General features: G+C 34.9%; 1 protein-coding gene across 1 annotated transcript; it reads left to right on the top strand.

Annotated features, from left to right (window-relative positions):
* Positions 1-16187: 16187 nt before the first annotated feature.
* LOC132035086 (protein FAR1-RELATED SEQUENCE 2-like) lies at positions 16188-17854 on the top strand. Its single transcript, XM_059425404.1, has 5 exons — positions 16188-16530; positions 16628-16756; positions 17191-17278; positions 17521-17610; positions 17800-17854. The coding sequence occupies exons 1-5, from the start codon at positions 16188-16190 to the stop codon at positions 17852-17854; spliced, it is 705 nt and encodes a 234-aa protein (XP_059281387.1).
* The last annotated feature ends 2247 nt before the right edge of the window (positions 17855-20101 follow it).

Here is a 20101-nt window from a genome sequence, read left to right as displayed (position 1 = left end):
TAGTTTTTTTTTTATCTATTATCATATTATTTAAGCTTGAACATGGGATTTTGAATATGAATAAGTTTTATATCCTATGGATGTTAGTAACTCATATAAAGTCCAAACCAAAACTAACTCAACAGTAATACTAACAAAAGAAATTCAATTTACCACTAGGAATAACAATAATGTTGGATATCTATTATTTAGCTTTGCATAATTGGTTTAGAGAATGAAAATACATAACTTAAGGTTTTTTTTCTTGTCTTGTAATTAATACTTATTAGCCATACTTATTTTAGCATGACCTAGTGTATTTAGATTATGGTCATTTTCTTTATGGCTTATTAATTAGCAATATTTATTTTAACCAATTTTATTATCTTTTGTTGAATATTTTAATACAATGTCATCACTCTTCTCACATTTTGTGTTATTTTCTTATGAAACACGTTAATTACATTGTTGTATCTTACTAGGACTAAAGAAATATTTGAAGTAAAAGTTATATGTTTTGTATCAAGACTATTCTGGAAAAAAACCCGAATAACCCGAGAAAATCGAATAATCCGAGAAAACCCGAATTTTATTGGTTTGGTTTGGTATATAAATTTAAAAACCTGACGCAATTGGTTTGGTTTGGTGTTTAAAAAATTCGAACCAATCCGGTCCATGTACACCCCTAATTACCATAATAAATAACGAATTATTCCACTAAAAACTAACAAGAAAACAGAGAGAGAGAGAGAGAGAGAGAGAGAGAGTTAAATGAAGTAGAACAAAGTTAAAAAAAAAAAAAAAAAAAAAAAAAAACACTCATCTAATCAAAGGGAATTTATTTGCATTCAACCGTTCTCCAATTTCATATTCATACAATGACAGGTTCTATATCTGGAGCACGACGGATTCATGAGACTCGAAGTCATCAAATATGTAAAACCATTGTAATAGAATTGTTGTTTATTCAATAATGTCTCCAATTTAAACTATGCTGGTAAAAAATGAGTTTTAAGTTGTAAGGCTCAATAACATTCATAGTTCCCTTCCACATTAATTCAGCAACTTGTTTGTATGCCACTTCAGTGAGATGACCAGAGTCAAAAAACATGTACTCCTTGACATTTTCGCACAATTCGTACTCTTTTAATTTACTTGTCTCTTGCCTCCACAACTATAAATTCCTCTAAATGGACCCGTCCCACAACAAGCTATTTTAGATGTTGTAAAGCCTACACCAATGCAAATATATACATGTTAGAAAATCATAGAACCTACAAAAATGTAATTGTCCAACAAGCACCATTGATTTTTAGAAATAAAACAAAACTAAGTCTAGTGTGTATTTTCGCGTCTACATTGTCAGTGAAAGTTCTGTTTTTCTACTCGCATTTGTCACTATACCATGTCAAATAGAACCTACTCATATCAGATTGAGTGAATCATCTGGTCTAAAAGTTCAAATCATTAGAGAGTTTTCATTTTTAATTATTATATAATTTTATGGTTTACAATATACTTTTACGTGTAGGTCTAATTTTTTTTTACTAATCACGAGCATATAATAATATCTTGTTGGTGGATGATTGTCAATCTTTGATTCTTGATCTATTTTGGTACCATGTTAAACTCAGGACCTTTAACCTAATATGGATGCAGTTTGCAAGTCCTTATAAATATTAGTACATGAATCATTCAAATTACAAGAGATATTAGATACATTACAATATAAACTATCAACAATTAGCATCATTTGCATATTTAACAATTAAATGTTACATATGCATGTCTAACTGTTTTCATATACAGTCATACCCGATGATGCAATAAGATGTTGATTATATACGTCGTCTTATATAACAATGTATAAATATGAAATGAGATGTTATAACAGAATTCAGATTAATACTTCAAAAGGGACAGAGGAACTTACCATATTTTGAAGGATTGTCAATTCTTTCATTAGCAAATTTGAAGAAATCAAACGAGGAATACTTAAATCCAGGTAACTGCTGGTCTAGATGCTTTAGCATTTTAGACAAAGCTGAATTGTGTATTTTTGCAAGGGTTGTCGGTTCTTCAATGCAGTCACCACTTTTATTAAGAGCCCTAGAACCCAAGTTTAGGAAGGCAAATTTTCTCCCTCCTTCTTCGTATATTCCCTGTTGAATTAAATGCCAAAAAATTAAACAAATCTTATCCTACAGCAAAAGTAATAATAAAGCTCAGTAGACCCCACAAAAAATAAGTGAAACTTACATAAACAACTACGTTTTAATAGCTTCTAACAATTTATAGCTATTTTTTCTGTATTTACAAATCGTAGCTAGTTTCTATTGTATTCGGTTGTATTAGCGTTTTTGAAATACACGGAAATACAAAATCCGGCAGAGTTCGCATTTTTGAAATACACGGAAACACAAAATCCAGCAGAGTAAAAATAGGCTGTATTTATGGAACAGATTCTCTTCTTTCATTTTAAATGGTAAGTCAAATTAAATCAACCATGTATCACACATAACGGCTGAATTTTCATAACAGCTCACGTTTCTCTCTCCAAATTACTTCATTCCAAACTTTTTGAACTCAAAAAAACTCAGCAAATAATTTTCCAAAAATACAGAAGTCTCCCAGAATACATCGTTTTGCTCGATTAAGTTGTATTTCAATTTTTTTAAATGCACGTAAATACATCAGCAGCTGTATTTCGTCATTTTGAAATACAGCGAAATACAAATGTCCCAGCGGCTCTATATCATTGTTTACAAATGCCCCATCGGAACATTCACTATATTTACACCAAAAAAGATGAATATATTGAACTACAACGAATTATAAAAGTCGTGAAAATAAAGTGGAGTAAAAACAGGCTTATAGTTGGAACATTCACTATATTTACACCAAAAAAAGATGAATACAGTGAAATAAAGCAAAATATAAAAATCGTGAAAACGACATTTAGTTGCCCGAATCTTCATAACGATTCTTGGAGAAGCTTAGGGAGGCATTAATCTTCACAGAAAAGAGCGGCGAGTAGGGCCTCTTTTGATTGCTCCGGAGATTAGGTAAGCAATAACTAAATGCTTTTTTGAGGCAAAATTTCAAACAGGTGGTGGGCAAGAAGGAATTTTAGTTGAAGTGAACAAATGAGAGTGTCAATTCTCCCTCATTACCAGATTTCAGTCACAGATTGAGTCTCAATTAATGTACCAACTGTAGGTGTTGTTTCCCAAGAGATTAACCCAAACAAATATAATCAAAGAAAGTGTGCAGAAGTTCAGCCAAATGACGGCTACTTTTTTGGTGGAGATGGAGGAGGGAGGGAGGGGTAAGGGCAAAAGAGATCTGGGGGTACCGCTGTTTTTGGTGTTGACAGTGGCGTTGTGGTGGAGATGGAGGAGGGAGGGAGGGGTAAGGGAAACGAGATCTGGGATAGGAGAGGGAACGGAGAGAGAGAAAGAGGGGTGAGGGAGAAGATAGATTTGGTAGGTGAGAGAAAATCAATTTAAAAGAGGAACTTGTGAAATACAGGACAATAGTTACGATGTGTAATTTAAGAAAATATTTTAGCTATGAAAAATAAATAAAATAAAAGGGAGTTATTATTCATAAATAGGTCTTAGAGATAGCTATGATAAGTAAATTTTCCAAAAAAAAAAAAAAAATAAAGATCCATATTTTGATTCTTACTAGTTTTGTTTTTCCATAACAATTTATCCTGATTAATTTGTGTGTGTCAATTATTTTACAAGGTACTTGCTATCTTTCATTAATACAAATATCATTTAACTTTATCTATAAAGGTCTACGTAGGACAAAATATATCATCTAGTTCTTTTTGCCTCTACTATGATTCTGAACTCTACTATTATTTAACTTCATTAATTGTTAGGCAACATTCCGACTACATCATTTTCGTCGCCTTAATTCCCTTTACTATATATCCTCCACCCCAACCACATCCATTTATCGAGTCATATTGGTTGCAGTACATGAAATTGTAATAAAGTCACAAACTTCAGCAACATTTTTGCTATTTTTTTTTTTCAAATTTAGAAGATTAGTTAAAATCAAAAGTAATCTATAGAAAATAATTATGCGAAAAAATGGAAAAACTAGCAATAGTATAATTACCTTCAGAACAGATGTCAAATTGCCAATTACCATCTTTACATACTCATCCTTTGGATTTGGCTCGTTTATAAAGTTATTGTAATCATTAGTCCCAACACTAAACATGTATACAGCATTGGAGAGAAGTCGTTTAGACTTTTTTTTCTCCAAACTTCTTCTTCAAATCATTCACCACCTTCTTGAAATATTTTAATTGTGTTTTAAGGTCAATAACCTGCAATTTTGAAAATAAAAGTTCGTTAGTGATATAATTTTAGTAAAACGAAGAGTACACAAGCAATCTACTATGTTGAAAGATACAATTGTTATGAAAAACTAAAGGTAAATAGATTACAAATTCCTCAGAAGCTTCTGTTTATTTTTATTTGACGTAAGATTTAGATAGAATTTTCAGGCACAAAATTTATGCGATTTTTCGGCAATTTACTAAGGGAAACTTATGTAAATGTACCCTTCGGCGAACTAGTTTTCCAAATATGACCGAAGTATATGCTACCTATACACTTCGGTTGTATATGTTATGTATACGTATGTATATTATATGTATATTTAGTATAAACTATTCACTACCTATACTCTGTGTACATACTTTGTAAACTAGATGGCCGAATGATATTTGACTATAATTTTTGCATTTAATAAATCTATAATGGTAGAACCTGGTGAGTACATCATGCCAACACTAATTTCTTTTAAGAAAATTAAGAGTGACTTTGATATTTTACTCAAAAGAAATCCTCAGAATTGATAGCTAATATTATTCGGGTACTTAAAATTGCACGTATTAAGTGATTGGAGAGAAATATAAAAGTGCCGACAGACATACACACAGAGATTGAAGTTATTATGTATATTCAGATTTCTCTATATTGACATTCTCATATAACAACATAATTCTATAATAACTAAGTTTTTTTCGGAATCGATTTTTTTTATGTTATATTGTACCTCTTTATAACAGTTTTTTACCTATAGAAGCAACAACCTTTTTTATAACAATACGCTCTTTATAAAATTATCCTTCTATAAGATCTTCTTTTTTTGATAATATAATAATTAATCATCTTTATAGAAATAGAATCTCTAAGATTACCAATAACAGGTTTAGAGATTTTGATACTTTAATATACTATTTTGACAAAGAATATTATATGAATGTATATTTCCATCATTAAAAGATTTTTCTTCATTACACAAAGTGCTATTAAGCTTATGATTTAACAATTAAAATGAAAAATTAAATTTTATGCATCTTTTTTACCGATAACATTAAAATATTATTTAAATGTTTATATTGCTATACGTGTATAACAATCATTCGCTATAGTAGCCAAAAGATTTCGGACCCAATAATGTCGTTATAGAGAGGTTTGACTGTACAAATTAATTAACAAAGGGGCTAAGTTGCTCCATTTTAACTGTGTTGGGCCTTAAAATTAAGTTGAGAATAATCATTTGTTTGCACGGATTGCCCTTCTTTTGGGGTGGTCTTTAAAATTTTCCCCTCATATTTGTGATCTTTAAATTTTACCCCTCATATTTGTGGTCTTTAAGTTTTGCCCTTAGCTTGGAAAGGTGGGCGAATACCTGAAATATGAGTTCTGGGTTCGAACCCCCGCTCAGACATAAAATAAAAAAATAATTTCGCAAGGCAGGGCTAGGGGACGTGTATGCCGGATCCGGCATACACGCTTTAAGGAAAAACTAAAGTTATGCCGGATCACGTAACTAAAATGCCCCATAAGGCAAAACTTTTCCTTAAGGCATAGTTTAGTTATCCTTATGGGGGGCGAACTTTTAGTTAAGCATAACCAAAAGTATGCTTGTAAATGAGAACTTTCCTTAAGGCATAAATTTTGCTTATGGGGCATACTTTTAGTTCCGCCTTATGGGAAAAGTTCCGCCTTATGGGACATACTTTTAGTTATGTCTTATGGGGCATACTTTTAGTTAAGGCATAACTAAAAATGTGTCCCATAAGGCGGAACTTTTCCTTAAGGCATTCTATCCCCTCCGGCAGACTTTTAGTTAAGCGTAATTAAAAGTCTGCCGAAGGGGGCAGAGCGAAATTCAAACTCTGCCTTGCATTTTTTTTTTTAAAATTTCTGACTGAGCGGGAGTTCGAACTCGGAACCCATGGGTTTTAGATGAAGGGCAAAAATTAAAGACCACCAATTTGAGGGGCAAAAGTTAAAGACCACCCCAAAAGAAGGCCAATTCACATAATGACAAAAACGTCATAAGATATTTTTGTTGGGCTTCAGAAAGTCACTATCTGGGCCTAGCTCATAATAGGCCCAATGACCTGACTCATCCGATGACATTTTTTTGTGCGGATTGGCCTTCAAAGGCACTGGTCTTTAATTTTTTTCCCTTCGCCTAATACCCGAGGATCTGGGTTCGAACCCCAGCTCAATAAAAAAAAAAAAAAATTTCACAAGGCAGAGGTTTGGATTCGCAAGGCGAGTCCGCGCGCGAATCCAAACTCTCTTGCGGTTTTTTTTTTTTTTTAATTTTTAATCGAACGGGAGTTCCAACCCAAAACCAAGGGATTTTTAGCGAAGGAAAAAAATTAAAGATCACCAATTTAAGGGTAAAAATTAAAGACCAGTGCCTTTGAAGGGCAATCGTGCAAATGACCCATCCGATGACCTGATCGAGCCAATCAAACTAGGGATTCAACTAGGAATATTCATGTTTTGATTTAATTAATTTTTGGTTAAAATTAAATTCCCTATGCCAGTTTCTTAACTATTAAAATCAAATTAAACCAAATATTGATCAAATTATCGATTTAACTATTGTCGGTTTGGATTAATTGAACGATTTTTCTTGATTCATGTTTACTAACTTAAAACTTGATTAACAGTCGAAAAGTTTAATGAATGACCAATTAAATACTTAGTGTAACATGTATCAAATTCAATTTTCTAACAAAATATTTTAAAAGCACTGTCAATAGACAACACACAACTAGTTGTCACTGTATACTGTTGATCGATTATGACGTCATTGGAATCAACTGTATGGAAACAGAGAAATGTGAATTGATCTAAGTTAGATAATTAGCGAAGTTAACATTCTTTTTGTCTCTTTACTGAAATGAGCTCGGTTTCGACGTTTTCTTTTAAGAAATAGGCTTAACTTAAGATCTAAAAGTCATTAGCCTATTATTGAAAAAACAAATGATAAAAATAAAATTTAGATGACAAAGTATATTAGATATTTTTTTTTTATATAGAAAATAACTGTTATTGCATCTTATATAATCATAAAAATTGTGAACATATTTTTGTAGGCCTGGTTCGACTATTTACTTTTTTTTAAAAAAAAAAAAAAACCAAAGTAAACTAGATTAATCAAAACAAAATCAAGTTTCCTAAAGAAATGCCGATTTGTTTAACAATCTTCGATTTGGATCATTTTTTATGTTAAGCGTGAAATCCCTACATTAAACAAACTGTACTCATAAAATTTTAATTCTTTCTTGATTTAAATTTCTGGTCAAAGCATGAATCAAAATGGGAATAGAAAAATCACTTACAAAGCCAGGATAAGATTCAGCTAAACATCCAGATCCCCCTGATGCGAAATTTACTCCATGAACAAATCGGTCTTCGCCAATCTCGAAATACGATGGAATGAGTGGCAGTTTAAGATATTCGGCTAAAAACAACAAAATAAATTTACATATTATTGCATATGATAATATTTTTATACAATACATAAGGTATCGTAGGTGGGATACAGACAAATTCAATATCTGAGTCAATATAAAGAGTAGAGATTTAACGTTACCAATAAAATCAGGAATAAGACGAACATCAGATTTACTAGGAGGGTTGAAGAAGGATTCACCGTAAGGCCACCAATTAGCTTGGAATTGAGTAGTAGTATTGATATAGTTGTTATTCCCAGCATCAAAGTGGGAATCACCAAACACAAAGAGGGCTTTTCGAACTGATGATATTCTTTCATAATAATAGCTGCCAAGACACCTTAATGGTATGGCAATTAGAGACAACCAAATAATGATGGAGCCATGAAACAAGGCCATAATTAGCAACTGTAATTTTTCGCACTAGAATTCTACTTCAAATTAAGAAGGTGCGTAGCTTCAGGTTCTTGAAATTTGTTATTCTAGTGATTTGAACTATATAATTGAGACTGATTGCATGTTCTTTATGTTAGGAATAAAATAGACCCGCAAAAATAATATTCACGGTATTAGCGATAAACGCGGAACACTAAGTTATGGTTAAATCAACAAGAATAAAATGAAACAATAATGACACCAAGATTTTCTGTGGAAATCCTTCTGAATAAGGGAAAAGCCACGGCCAAGAGGAGCAGTTCATATCACTATAGTAAGGAATTTTACACTGTGTAGTCACGAGTATAAATACTCCAAAGGCCACTATACACTCAAAAGAAATAACACTCTTTTTGGTTTTTTCCACTTCACTACAATATCCCTCACACTCTATTTTTCTTCACAGACTGTTTTCTTACACAGTCTATGGTATACCTCACTCCGCTCTCTAAGTACTCAGATGTATTTGTTTGAGATTGGTGTGTTTTTTTTGGTGTGTCTGTAAACTGATCAAGGGCTCCCTATTTATAGGGATGGAGTGTGCCAATTTTCTCTTGGCATTAATTGGCCAGTGCCAATTCTTCAACGTTTACTGCCATTTTAAAGAAGTGCAGATTTGCACATATGAAAAGGGAAGATTTTTCTTCCTCAATTTATGGGGCTGGACCCCACAAATCTCCCCCTCCAGTCCCATTCACCTGAAGGAGGGTACACCGGGCTTCTAGTTTGAGTGTATGCCGACGAGTTCTTTGCACAATTCAAACTTGTCTCTTGGTACCACCTTGGTAAGCATATCTGCAGGATTTTCACTCGTGTGAATCTTCTTGACCTGGAACAATTCGTTCTCTACCTGATCACGAATCCAATGATATCTGACGTCGATGTGCTTTGTTCTCGCATGGTACATGGAGTTCTTGCTCAAGTCGATTGCACTCTGACTGTTACAATAGACAACATACTCCATTTGCTGCAATCCAAGTTCTTGAAGGAATCTCTTGAGCCATATCATCTCTTTGCCAGCTTCAGTAGCCGCAATATACTCCGCTTCAGTTGTAGACAGTGCGACACACTTCTGCAACTTCGACTGCCATGATATAGCTCCCCCTGAAAAAGTAAACAGATATCCAGTAGTGGATTTTCTGTTATCAAGGTCACCTGCCATATCAGAATCCGTATAGTCCTTCAAAATTGGATTTGATCCTCCAAAACACAAGCATTCATCTGAGCTTCCTCTTAGATACCTGAGTATCCACTTCATAGCTTCCCAATGCTCTTTCCCTGGATTTTCGAGAAATCTGCTAACAATACCGACTGCATGAGCAATATCTGGTCGAGTGCATATCATTGCATACATCAAACTTCCGACGGCAGAGGAATAAGGAATCTTGGCCATTCTCTCTTTTCTCTCCGTTGTTGTAGGACACATCTCTTTGCTCGTTTCGGATGACCGGAAGAGGTGTGCTAACCCACTTAGCACTCTTCATATTGAAGCGCTCAAAGTACATGTTCTATGTATTTTTTTACGTGACAAATAAAGCTTCTTTTCATCTCTTGAACGAGTAATTCTCATGCCCAAATCGCTTAGCATGACCCAAGTCTTTCATTGCAAAAGATTTACTCAATCGTTTCTTTAACTCGTCAATCTTGGAAGCATTCCCGCCTACAATCAACATATCATCCACATATAGCAGGAGGATGATAAAGTCATCATCGTAAATTTTTGTGCAAACACACGGTGATGCGAAGAAGTCTTCTTATAGCCTTGCTCCCCCCATGATTCAAACTTCTTGTGCCACGTCCGGGAGCTTGCTTCAATCCATATAGACTCTTCTTAAGTTTGCATACAAGATTTTCTTTACCTTTTTGCCTTGAAGCCTTCAGGTTGTTCCATATAGATCTCCTCTTCTAAGTCATCGTGAAGAAAAGCAGTCTTCACATCCATCTGCTCAATCTCCAAATCAAGACTAGCAGTCAAACCAAGAACTGTTCGAATGGAGGACATTTTCACGACGGGAGAAAATATTTCGTCAAAGTCAATACCTTTCCTTTGACCAAATCTCTTAACAACCAATCTAGCTTTGTATCTGGGCTTCAAGCTGAGTTCTTCGGCTTTAACTTTGAATACCCACTTGTTCTTCAAAGCTCTCATGCCCTTAGGCAATTTAATCAACTCAAAAGTATAATTCTCATGCAGAGATTTCATCTCATCTTGCATGGCTTCAATCCATTGATCCTTGTGCTCATCTTCCATGGCCTCCTCATAACATTCAGGTTCTCCCCATCAGTGAGTAATACATACTCATTAGGTGAATAACGGGAAGAAGGAACAGGTTGTCTAGTAGACCTTCTAAGTGGAATATCTGACTCATCCACGACTTCATGAGTAGGAGCATCTACCTCATCAATAGCAGCATCGTTATCATCCTCAACATGCTGATCTGGAACATGATTATGGGCATCACCATCGTCATCGAGCCCACCAACTTCATCAACATTTGTATGAGGGACTTGATCAAGATTAACTAAACCTTCAGAACTTGAAGATTTTATCTTCTCCGCTTTGTTAATATCTTCAATGGTTTGATCCTCTACGAAGATAACATCACGGCTTCTCACGACGTTCTTCTCAATTGGATCATATAGCTTGTAACCAAACTCATCAAGGCCATAACTAATGAAGATGCACTGCCTTGTCTTGGCAGTTAATTTTGACCTCTTATCTTTAGGCACATATACAAAAGCTTTGCAACCAAACACTTTCAAGTGGTCATAGGAAACATCCTTGTCATACCAAACTCTGTTTGGAACATCGCTTTGCAAAGCAACCGCAGGGGATAGATTAATAACATGTGCGGCGGTCAACAAAGCCTCACCCCAAAAGGAATTCGGCAACTTTGCTTCGTAAAGCAAACATCGACTCTTTCTATCAAGGTCCCTGTTCATCCTCTCGCTAAACCATTAAGCCGAGGGGTCTTAGGGAGTCTTTTGGTGTCGATGCCACTGTTTGCTTTGCTGTATTCGTCAAACGGTCCACAGTATTCACCACCGTTATCAGTACGAATACACTTTAGCTTCTTTCCTGTTTCTCTTTCAACTGAAGCCTGAAACTGCTTAAAGACACCCAACAGGTCTTTAGTCTTTAGGACGTAGACCCAAAGTTTCCTTGAGCAATCATCAATAAAAGTAACAAAATAAAGTGCACCACCCAAGGTCCTTGTTTTCATTGGACCACATAAATCTGAATTCAAGCAACTCTGTCTTTCTTGAAGGAGGATAAGAGTTGAAAGAAACTCTATTTTGTTTTCCAGCCAAGCAGTGCTCACACTTTTCTAATTTAGCACTTTCGAAATTTGACAATAATTTCTTTTTGGCCAGAACATTTAGTCTTTTCTCGCTAATGTGGCTAAGCCTCTTATGCCATAATGTTGTAGAGCTATTGCTCTCAACTGCATTCACCAATCAACACATGTAGAGGCCGCAGTCCAGTATAGACCACGACGCTTTTCGCCACGAGCCACAATCATGGAACCTTTAGTAAGCTTCCACTTTCCAGCACCATTGGTACTGACATATCCCTCATCATCCAAAACACCAACAGATATCAAGTGCAAACGAACATCGAGTGCATGCTTTACATTGTTTAAAACTAGTTTAGTTCCAATACTAGTTTCCAGACAAATCGTTCCAACACCAGCCACCCTAGATACAGTCTCATTACCCATACTCAAAGTTCTAAAGTTACCCGGAGTATAGGATGAAAAAAATTCCTTCCTTGATGTCACATGAGATGCGGCACCACCGTCCACAATTGACTTGACTCATCACGGGCAATATTTATCGATCCGCATCAAGGACAAGAATAACAAGATCTTCTGTAGTGACGATGGCCACACGATTGCCATCTTCTTTCTTTTCCTCCTTATCTTTATTCTCCTTTTTCAAAATTCGGCAGAACTTCTTTGTGTGCCCTTTTTTCCCGCAATGATAGCGCTCAATATCTTTAAGTCTGCTTCTGGATTTGCTTCTATGATGTTCTCTATTTTGAGAACCACCATTCTTGCCTCTCCCCCTAGTGTCGATCAAGACATCTGATGAGAAGGAACCTTGAGATTTTCTTCTTATCTCTTTATTTAAAAGACTGCTCTTGGCAAAATCCATAGAGATCACACCATCCGGAGCAGAATTTGATAATGAAGTTCTAATAATTTCCTAAGAATCTGATAGGGAACCAAGTAGAAACAAGCCTTGAATTTCTTCATCAAAGTTAATGCCCATAGCAGATAACTGGTTCATGATCCCCTGAAAAATATTCATATGATCTGTCATTGCAGAACCATCGTGGTATTTTAAACACAGTATTTGCTTTATCAAAAACATCTTGCTGTTACTAGTTTTCCAAGCATACAAACTTTCAAGATGCTCCCATAGGGTCCGAGCATGTGTCTCTCCAGAAATATAGTTCAACACATTATCGTCAACCCACTGTCTAATAAAGCTGCAAACCTGCCGATGCAACAAATTCCACTCTTCATCTGATTTATTATCAAGCTTTTTAGTGGCAAAGACAGGTTGATGAAAATTCTTAACATAGAGCAAATCTTCCATTTTACCCTTCCAAATGTCATACCACTCAAAGTAGCCATTCTACTAGTGTTGACTTTCATCGTTTATCACAAATACAAATACTATTTATTAGGAGACCAAAGTAATTCTTTTCTGATGTGGAAGTTCAGACTGTGCTGCAACCACAGAGCATACTCAGACAGAACCTTGGCTCTGATACCACTTGTTAGGAATAAAATAGACCTGCAAAAATAATATTCACGGTATTAGCGATAAACGCGGAACACTAAGTTATGGTTAAATCAACAAGAATAAAATGAAGCAATAATGACACCAAGATTTTACGTGAAAACCCTTCTGAATAAGGGAAAAACCACGGCCAAGAGAAGCAGCTGATATCACTATAGTAAGAAATTTTACCTTTGTGTAGTCACGAGTATAAATACTCCAAAGACCACTACACGCTCAAAAGAAATAACACTCTTTTTGATTTTTTTCACCTCACTATAATATCTCTCACACTCCATTTTTCTTCACAGACTGTTTTCTTACACAGTCTATGGTATATCTCACTCCGCTCTCTAAGTACTCAGATGTATTTGTTTGAGATTGGTGTGTTTTTTTAGTGTGTCTGTAAACTGAGCAAGGGCTCCCCATTTATAGGGATGGAGTGTGCCAATTTTCTCTTGACATTAATTGGCCAGTGCCAATTCTTCAACGTTTATTGCCATTTTGAAGAAGTGCAGATTTGCACATATGAAAAGGGAAGATTTTTCTTCCTCAATTTATGGGGCTGGACCCCACACTTTAATATATTATTATTAGTCGTCTTTAAAAAATATATAGTTGACCTGGGGAATACAATTGAGAGTGATTACACGTTTTTGAGTATATTATCAAGTCTTAAAACATGTAGGTGACCTGGGGAATGCAATTGAGAGTGATTGGGTGTTCTTTACAAATTCTAAGGCGTTTTTAAAATGTACTCCTATATAGTTGACCCAAGAATACAGAAAGGAACATAAGTTAGAAATATATAAATGAACGGAACAAAATAAAGTTGGGTCGAATGAATAAATGGATAGGGCTGCGGCTTCAATTAAATTATAGGGAAAGAAAAATTACTACTGCAATACTCCCTCCGTTGACGTTCACTGTACTAAAATACATTTGCATTTTGGGAAGTGCTAATTGGCCAGAAACGCTTGGGCAGAAAATGGGCAGACAAAGTGAAAGGTCTTATATGCCCTTAACAGGCCAAAGATGGTTAATTAACCTTCACCAACTTAACATCCAAACGAAGGTTAATTTTAGGCGGAAGGGTCTAGGACCCCCCCCCCCCCCCCGAACTTGTTGATTTTTATTCAGTGTACACCTAAACTTTACGTTAGCCTAATTACCCCCACTAAACTTGAAAATATGATAGGCACGACCCCCCTGGACGCTGACAACTCATGGAGGTGGTCAACATGCGCTGCCACATGGATTTTTTTGTCCATGTGGCATTTTTTAAAGGATAAAATATATATTTTTTACTTTTTAAGTTCAACGATTATTTGAATCATCTTTTTCGGGCCAAATCTGTAAAAAAAAAAAAAGAACTTGAAAATATTTTGACTATAATTTTTATTTGGCCAGGAAAAGAAGAAATACATAGTAAGAACAAATAATCATTAAATCTAAAAAAGAAGTCAAATAAAATATTAACCAAATATTTTATGAATTTGACCCAAAAAAAATAATGCACAGTATAAATAAATAGTACTTGCATGAAAAAAAATACACAATATTTTTGTAAAAAATACACCGTCTAAACTTCATTACTTTTGCTAAACCTTATTTTTATTTGAATAAAATAAATAGAATTTCAAGTTGAAACTTTCAACTAAGTTATTTAGATTTGGATCCGAAAAAAGAAAAAAAAAATACATAGCTAAAATAAATAATCATCATATCGAAAAGAAAAAAACACAGTTTGGATAAAATATGCAATGTATATTAAGAAAAACCAATAAGAAATACAATTGGATCAAATAAAATCATTATATTGATTATGTGGCAATTTATAGTTGAAAAATACCCCATTTAGAAGCTGATTTTTCGAATTTTTAACCATCCACGCACCTAAAAGAGAGTGTATCCACGCTCTTTGCCACATTAGCGTTTAGGGGGGTCCAAGCTATCATATTTTCAAGTTGAGGGGGGTAATTAGGCCAACGTAAAGTTTAGGTGTACACTGAATAAAAATCGACAAGTTCAGGGGGGTCCTAGACCCTTCTGCCATAATTTTAACCTTCACAACAGTCAAGACAAATCAATCTTAAGCACGCTTAAGATATAGTTGCACTGATCGAGGTAACTTTTCTTCTTTTCTATACTTTGTTATACGTATAGGAATTCAATACATATACGAATAAAAAAAAGTAGAAAATTTTTCCCTTCATTTTCAGTTGACCCTTCGTATAAAAGATAAAAAAAACCTCGATCATATAGAAGATTTAAAAAAAAAAAAAAAACCTAGAGAAGACCTGATCACGCAAACTCTGTCGCCATAACCTCTATTGTGTTAAACATTCTCACTTAAATGAACCCCAATCAAGATAACCAATTTGATCCTATTAGGTTTACGTTATAAGAGCATCTAGGATTGACATCGGAAGACAACTTGATTAATGAAGATAATGAGATTAATTCAGTTGGCAATCACAACACATACAATGAGATTAATGAAGATAATGCATGAGATTAATTTAATTGCTGGAGAAGATGAACACAATTCTGCTGGAGAAGATAATGAGATTAGTACCGATTTAGTTGGCAGTCACCATAGAGAATGCGAAGAGGGTGAAGAAATGGAGTGAGTGTATTCTAAAGAGGAAATATTATTAGGTCCAAAACGTGGTATGATATTCAAATCTGCTGAATCAATGTTTGATTTTTATAAAAAAACATACGAAAATGAGAGGGTTTTGTGTGGGTGAAAAGAACAATCAAATTTCGTTCGTATGCTTATTTTTCTCGTGACAAGTCCAGGAAACCAACTAAGCAAAATACACCAAGAGGGTTGGATGTAAGGCTAAAGTTAATGCCGTTAAGCAGATAGATGGTTCATGGATGGTGACTAAGGTATGTAGCGACCATATTCATCAATTGAACTTTAGCATGTCGTTGTATATGGCTGGACACAGATCTATTAGTAAATCTATAAAGAGGACTCTTGAAGCTAATGACAGAGCTGGCTTAAGACCTTGCAAGAGCGCGAGACTTTTGGAGTTTCAATCTGGTGGGCCAGAAAATATGGGTTGTAACTCAAAGGACTGTAGAAATTATATTGAATAGGCCAGGAGGTCGGAATTGATAGCAGGTGATGCAAATGCTTTATGAAATTTCTTTTGTGAGATTTTTCTACTCTATGGAAATGGATGGTGTTAATAGGATTAAAAGCGCCGTATGCATTCACTCCCACTGTAAATATACGTATGAGCAGTTCAATGACTTTATCCGCTTCGATACAACCTATCATGTGAATAGGTATAACATGCCATTTTCTTCTTTTGTTCGTATTAATCGTCACGACCAGTCTATACTTTTGGGATGTGCTCTTCTTACCAATGAGGACGCAAAGAATTACAAATTGAATTTTGAAACATGGCTAAAAGCCATGAAACAAGTTGCTCCAAAGGCTATCTTTACTAACCAATGTGAAAGCATTAAGGCAGGTGTTAGTGAAGTTTTTGAAAATGATACAATTCACAGATATTGTATTTGGCACATATTCGCTAAGCTTCCAAATCGTCTAAAGGTTGGCAGGTAGTCAATACAAAGTAGCCAAGTATGAATTCAAAAACATTGTCGCAGGTAGTCAATACAAAGTAGCCAAGTATGAATTCAAAAACATTGTCCTTGATAGCATTACCAGTGAAGAGTTCGAGCAAAGATGGGGTGATTTTATTGTGAAATATGAACTAAAAGAAAATAATTTGTTCAGTAAGTTGTTCTCAAAATGGCAAAGATGGGTGCCAGTATTCCTTAATGACCACTTCTGGGCTGGGATGTTATCAACGCAGAGAAGTGAGGGAATGCATGCCTAACTCGATGGATTTATCAGCCATCGAAGCACGCCGAAATAGTTTGTTCAGCAGTATGAGTTAGCATTGAGAAATAGGTATGAAAAGAGTTGGATTCTGAGCATAAATCTCGTTACAAGAAACAACTTGCGAGTCTATGTGCTCATGGGAGGTGCAGCTCCGAGATGCTTATACCCGCATATTTTTTCAAATTTTTCAGTATGAGTTAAAGAGGTTGTATCACTATGAATTAAGACTAGTTGAGGATGAGCAAGCTATGGAAGGAGCGGAGAAGTACAACATAACAGATTCCTCAATTAGAAATGATTTTTATGAAAATCAATTTGTCTACAGGGTTAAACACACTATACAGGGGGAACATTTTGACTGCAATTGCAAGTGCTTTGAATCAAGGGGGATGGTTTGCTGTCATATACTTAAGGTGATTGTACATAAGAAGATTAAATACTTGGACTATAGGTATGTTTTGACAAGGTGGAGAAAAGATGTTGTACGACACCACTTGAAAAAAGTTCTTTCTTGTAGGTTACCCTAATATGATGGAGGATTACAAGAAGTATAGGTAGTTAATGAAGGTCTTGCATTTGCATTGACAGTTTATTTTAATTAACGTCATTAGAATTACTTGGTTTAATTTTAAATTTGGTCTAACCCTCACTGCAGCAAAATGATGATGGAGCATCATAAGATGGAGGAAGAGGAAGGGGTACTGCAAATCGACGGCGCGCCGGTTCGACAAGAGCAAGAAATGAGGTATTGTTTTGCATTGTCAGTTTATTTTAATTAATGTCATTGGAATTACTTGGCTTGACTTTGAATTTGGTCTAAACCCCACTGCAACAAAATAATGAGGTGCTTTTTTGGATTGTTAGTTTATCTTATCTTAATTAATTAATTAGACTTACTTGGATTAGCTTTGAATTCCCCTAACTCCCATTTCAGCAAAATGGTGATGGAACGTCACAACATGTGGGCTGCTGGATCTCAATCTCGATAGCCAAGAAGCCTCTCTCTTTGAATACTAATTTTGTTTGTTGGAGGGAATACTTGAAAGCATGATTTTGATCATATATTACAATGCTTGAGGGTTATTGTTCAATTGTTAGTATTCTAAAGTGTTGTTGGTTGAGCCGTCAGGCGATGCCACCATAAGGATCAAGCAGTACAAAAGCGCATGATTGACTCTTGGTTGACCCTTCGCCATTACTTATATGAAGGATCCAACAAGAAAAATTCCATGAGCGACGGAATGGTTGACCCATTTTGTAAACTATAATAAGGTTTAATAATAATAATAATAATAATAATAATAATAATAATAATAATAATAATAATAATGGGGACGCACCAACTGCCTTCTAGATGAAAGTTGTTTAATACAAAGTTTTCTTAACATAAATAAATAGACCACAACCCAGAAATTGTAACAACCTCATTTGCATTTAACTTAAATTTAGTAAACAGGCGTCATAGCATCAATGGTTGCGTCTGGGAAATCATTTCCAGGTTGACAAAAACAGCATTAAGACCATCAAGTAGCATATCGTGGTGCTGCTTGACTTCAACGATCTTTCTCTCCAAGGTCGTCATTCGTTGATTAATGTCTTCTAGCCTTTCATCCAGACGAACGTTTAAATGATCAATCCCAGCTTCCAAAGAACTCAAGCGGCGCATAATCAATGTGTTGGTGTCATCAAAATGAGTGAGGATCTTTTCCAGTATGACGGGGAATGCGTTCCATATTTTTTTTGTGCACACAAGTGAAGAAACAAGTGAAGAAACGTTAAAAACGTAGAAAACCCGAGTGAGAACTTTGAACATACACATACTTACAAAAAAAATGGAGACGAACAAAAAAAGAATGTGAATCAAGAGAAATTATATCATTTCCTCAAGCACGCCTAGCCAATGGCCTTCAAGCCTTGGCACACGTGTATTTCTTACTAGTCCACAGAATCACTCAATGCTTTCACGGATACAAATTACACAATTAATAGGGTGGTTGCGAAGTTGTTTTATATGCATCTATGCATAAGGTGCCTTAAATCCCAACTTATCCTCTGTCTCCTTTTTTTCAATTAAATGAGGTGTAACTCCAGATATAAACCTAGAAATATTTATTTGGTTGAACTATCAATAGATGCATTACGAATGTTCAACCATCCGATATTCAGTTATTGTCTCACCCAATGTTTTCACGGATACAATAACACAATTAATAGGGTTGTTGACAAGTTATTTTAGATGCATCTATGCATAAGGTGCCTTAAATCTAGACTTATCCTCTCTCCTCTTTTCAATTAAAAGAGGTATACATCCAGATATAAACCCATAAATATTTATTTGATTGAGTTACGAAGGTTCAACCATCCAATATCCAGTTATTGTGTTAATTTTGTTAACTAAATAATAATTAATTTTTCTTTTATAATTTAAACAAACATAAATAGATAAACCACATCTACCATCCTTAAACAGCAATCTAGCATAACTTCCCCTTACATTTCAACATACATTTAAAAACATAACTTCCTCTTACATTCAATATACATTCAAAAAGGGGGTGGCGTGGGTAGGGGGAGGGGTGGCTATGCGGGTATCGCCAGAGTGGTCCCGCTGTAGCGGACCCATTACCGCTGCGGCAGGAAACTCAAAATCAGATTCTATTTAATGCTTAGTGAAAACCTTTCATTTCCCATTCCAAATATTATTTCTCCTAAGTGTCTTTACGACGAATTAAAGAGGTTCTAAGTGAATTTTTCTTGGGGGTAAGTTCTCTAACCTAGATTTTCTTTATTAAGCATGAATCTATGGTAGAAAGTCTAAAGGACTTAAGGAAGAAGATGGGTTTTGACCTTTACTTTATTAATTGATATTTAGTCTTCCAGTATGAGATTAATTGATGGATTGGACTAGTCTAAGCATGGAATTTGATGAATTAGTAACCAATGGGCTTGAATTTTCCATTATAGTTGAAGAATTGAAAGTTAGGGTTTATACCCTAATTGAGGGTTTGGATTTGAATGATAAAATTGATCAATACTTGAGCTAATTTAGCGATTGGGGAGTAGAATTAAACTTCTAGAACATTGGGTTACCTATTCCATCTTTGAAATACCCGTTTTACCCTTGTGGACCGTTTTCCCTTTTTTACTTAGTTGATTTTGATTCGAACGAATGTATAGAAATATGGGTACCGTTGTTTCTCGTTTCTAACTTAGAATTCGATAATGACTAGAATTTG

This window comes from Lycium ferocissimum, chromosome 10 (assembly GCF_029784015.1).
Source record: "Lycium ferocissimum isolate CSIRO_LF1 chromosome 10, AGI_CSIRO_Lferr_CH_V1, whole genome shotgun sequence".
In the NCBI taxonomy this organism is placed as follows: Eukaryota; Viridiplantae; Streptophyta; class Magnoliopsida; order Solanales; family Solanaceae; genus Lycium; species Lycium ferocissimum.
This window is presented reverse-complemented; position numbering and strand designations above follow the sequence as displayed.

What these genes read in the sequence shown, in the direction of transcription:
- LOC132035086 (XM_059425404.1), top strand. Translation starts at nt 16,188, where the DNA reads ATGGATGGTGTTAATAGGATTAAAAGCGCCGTATGCATTCACTCCCAC. An exon ending in TGATACAATTCACAGATATT is followed by an intron (nt 16,531 to 16,627) that starts GTATTTGGCACA and finishes ACATTGTCGCAG; the next exon opens with GTAGTCAATACAAAGTAGCC. An exon ending in CGACAAGAGCAAGAAATGAG is followed by an intron (nt 17,611 to 17,799) that starts GTATTGTTTTGC and finishes CTCCCATTTCAG; the next exon opens with CAAAATGGTGATGGAACGTC.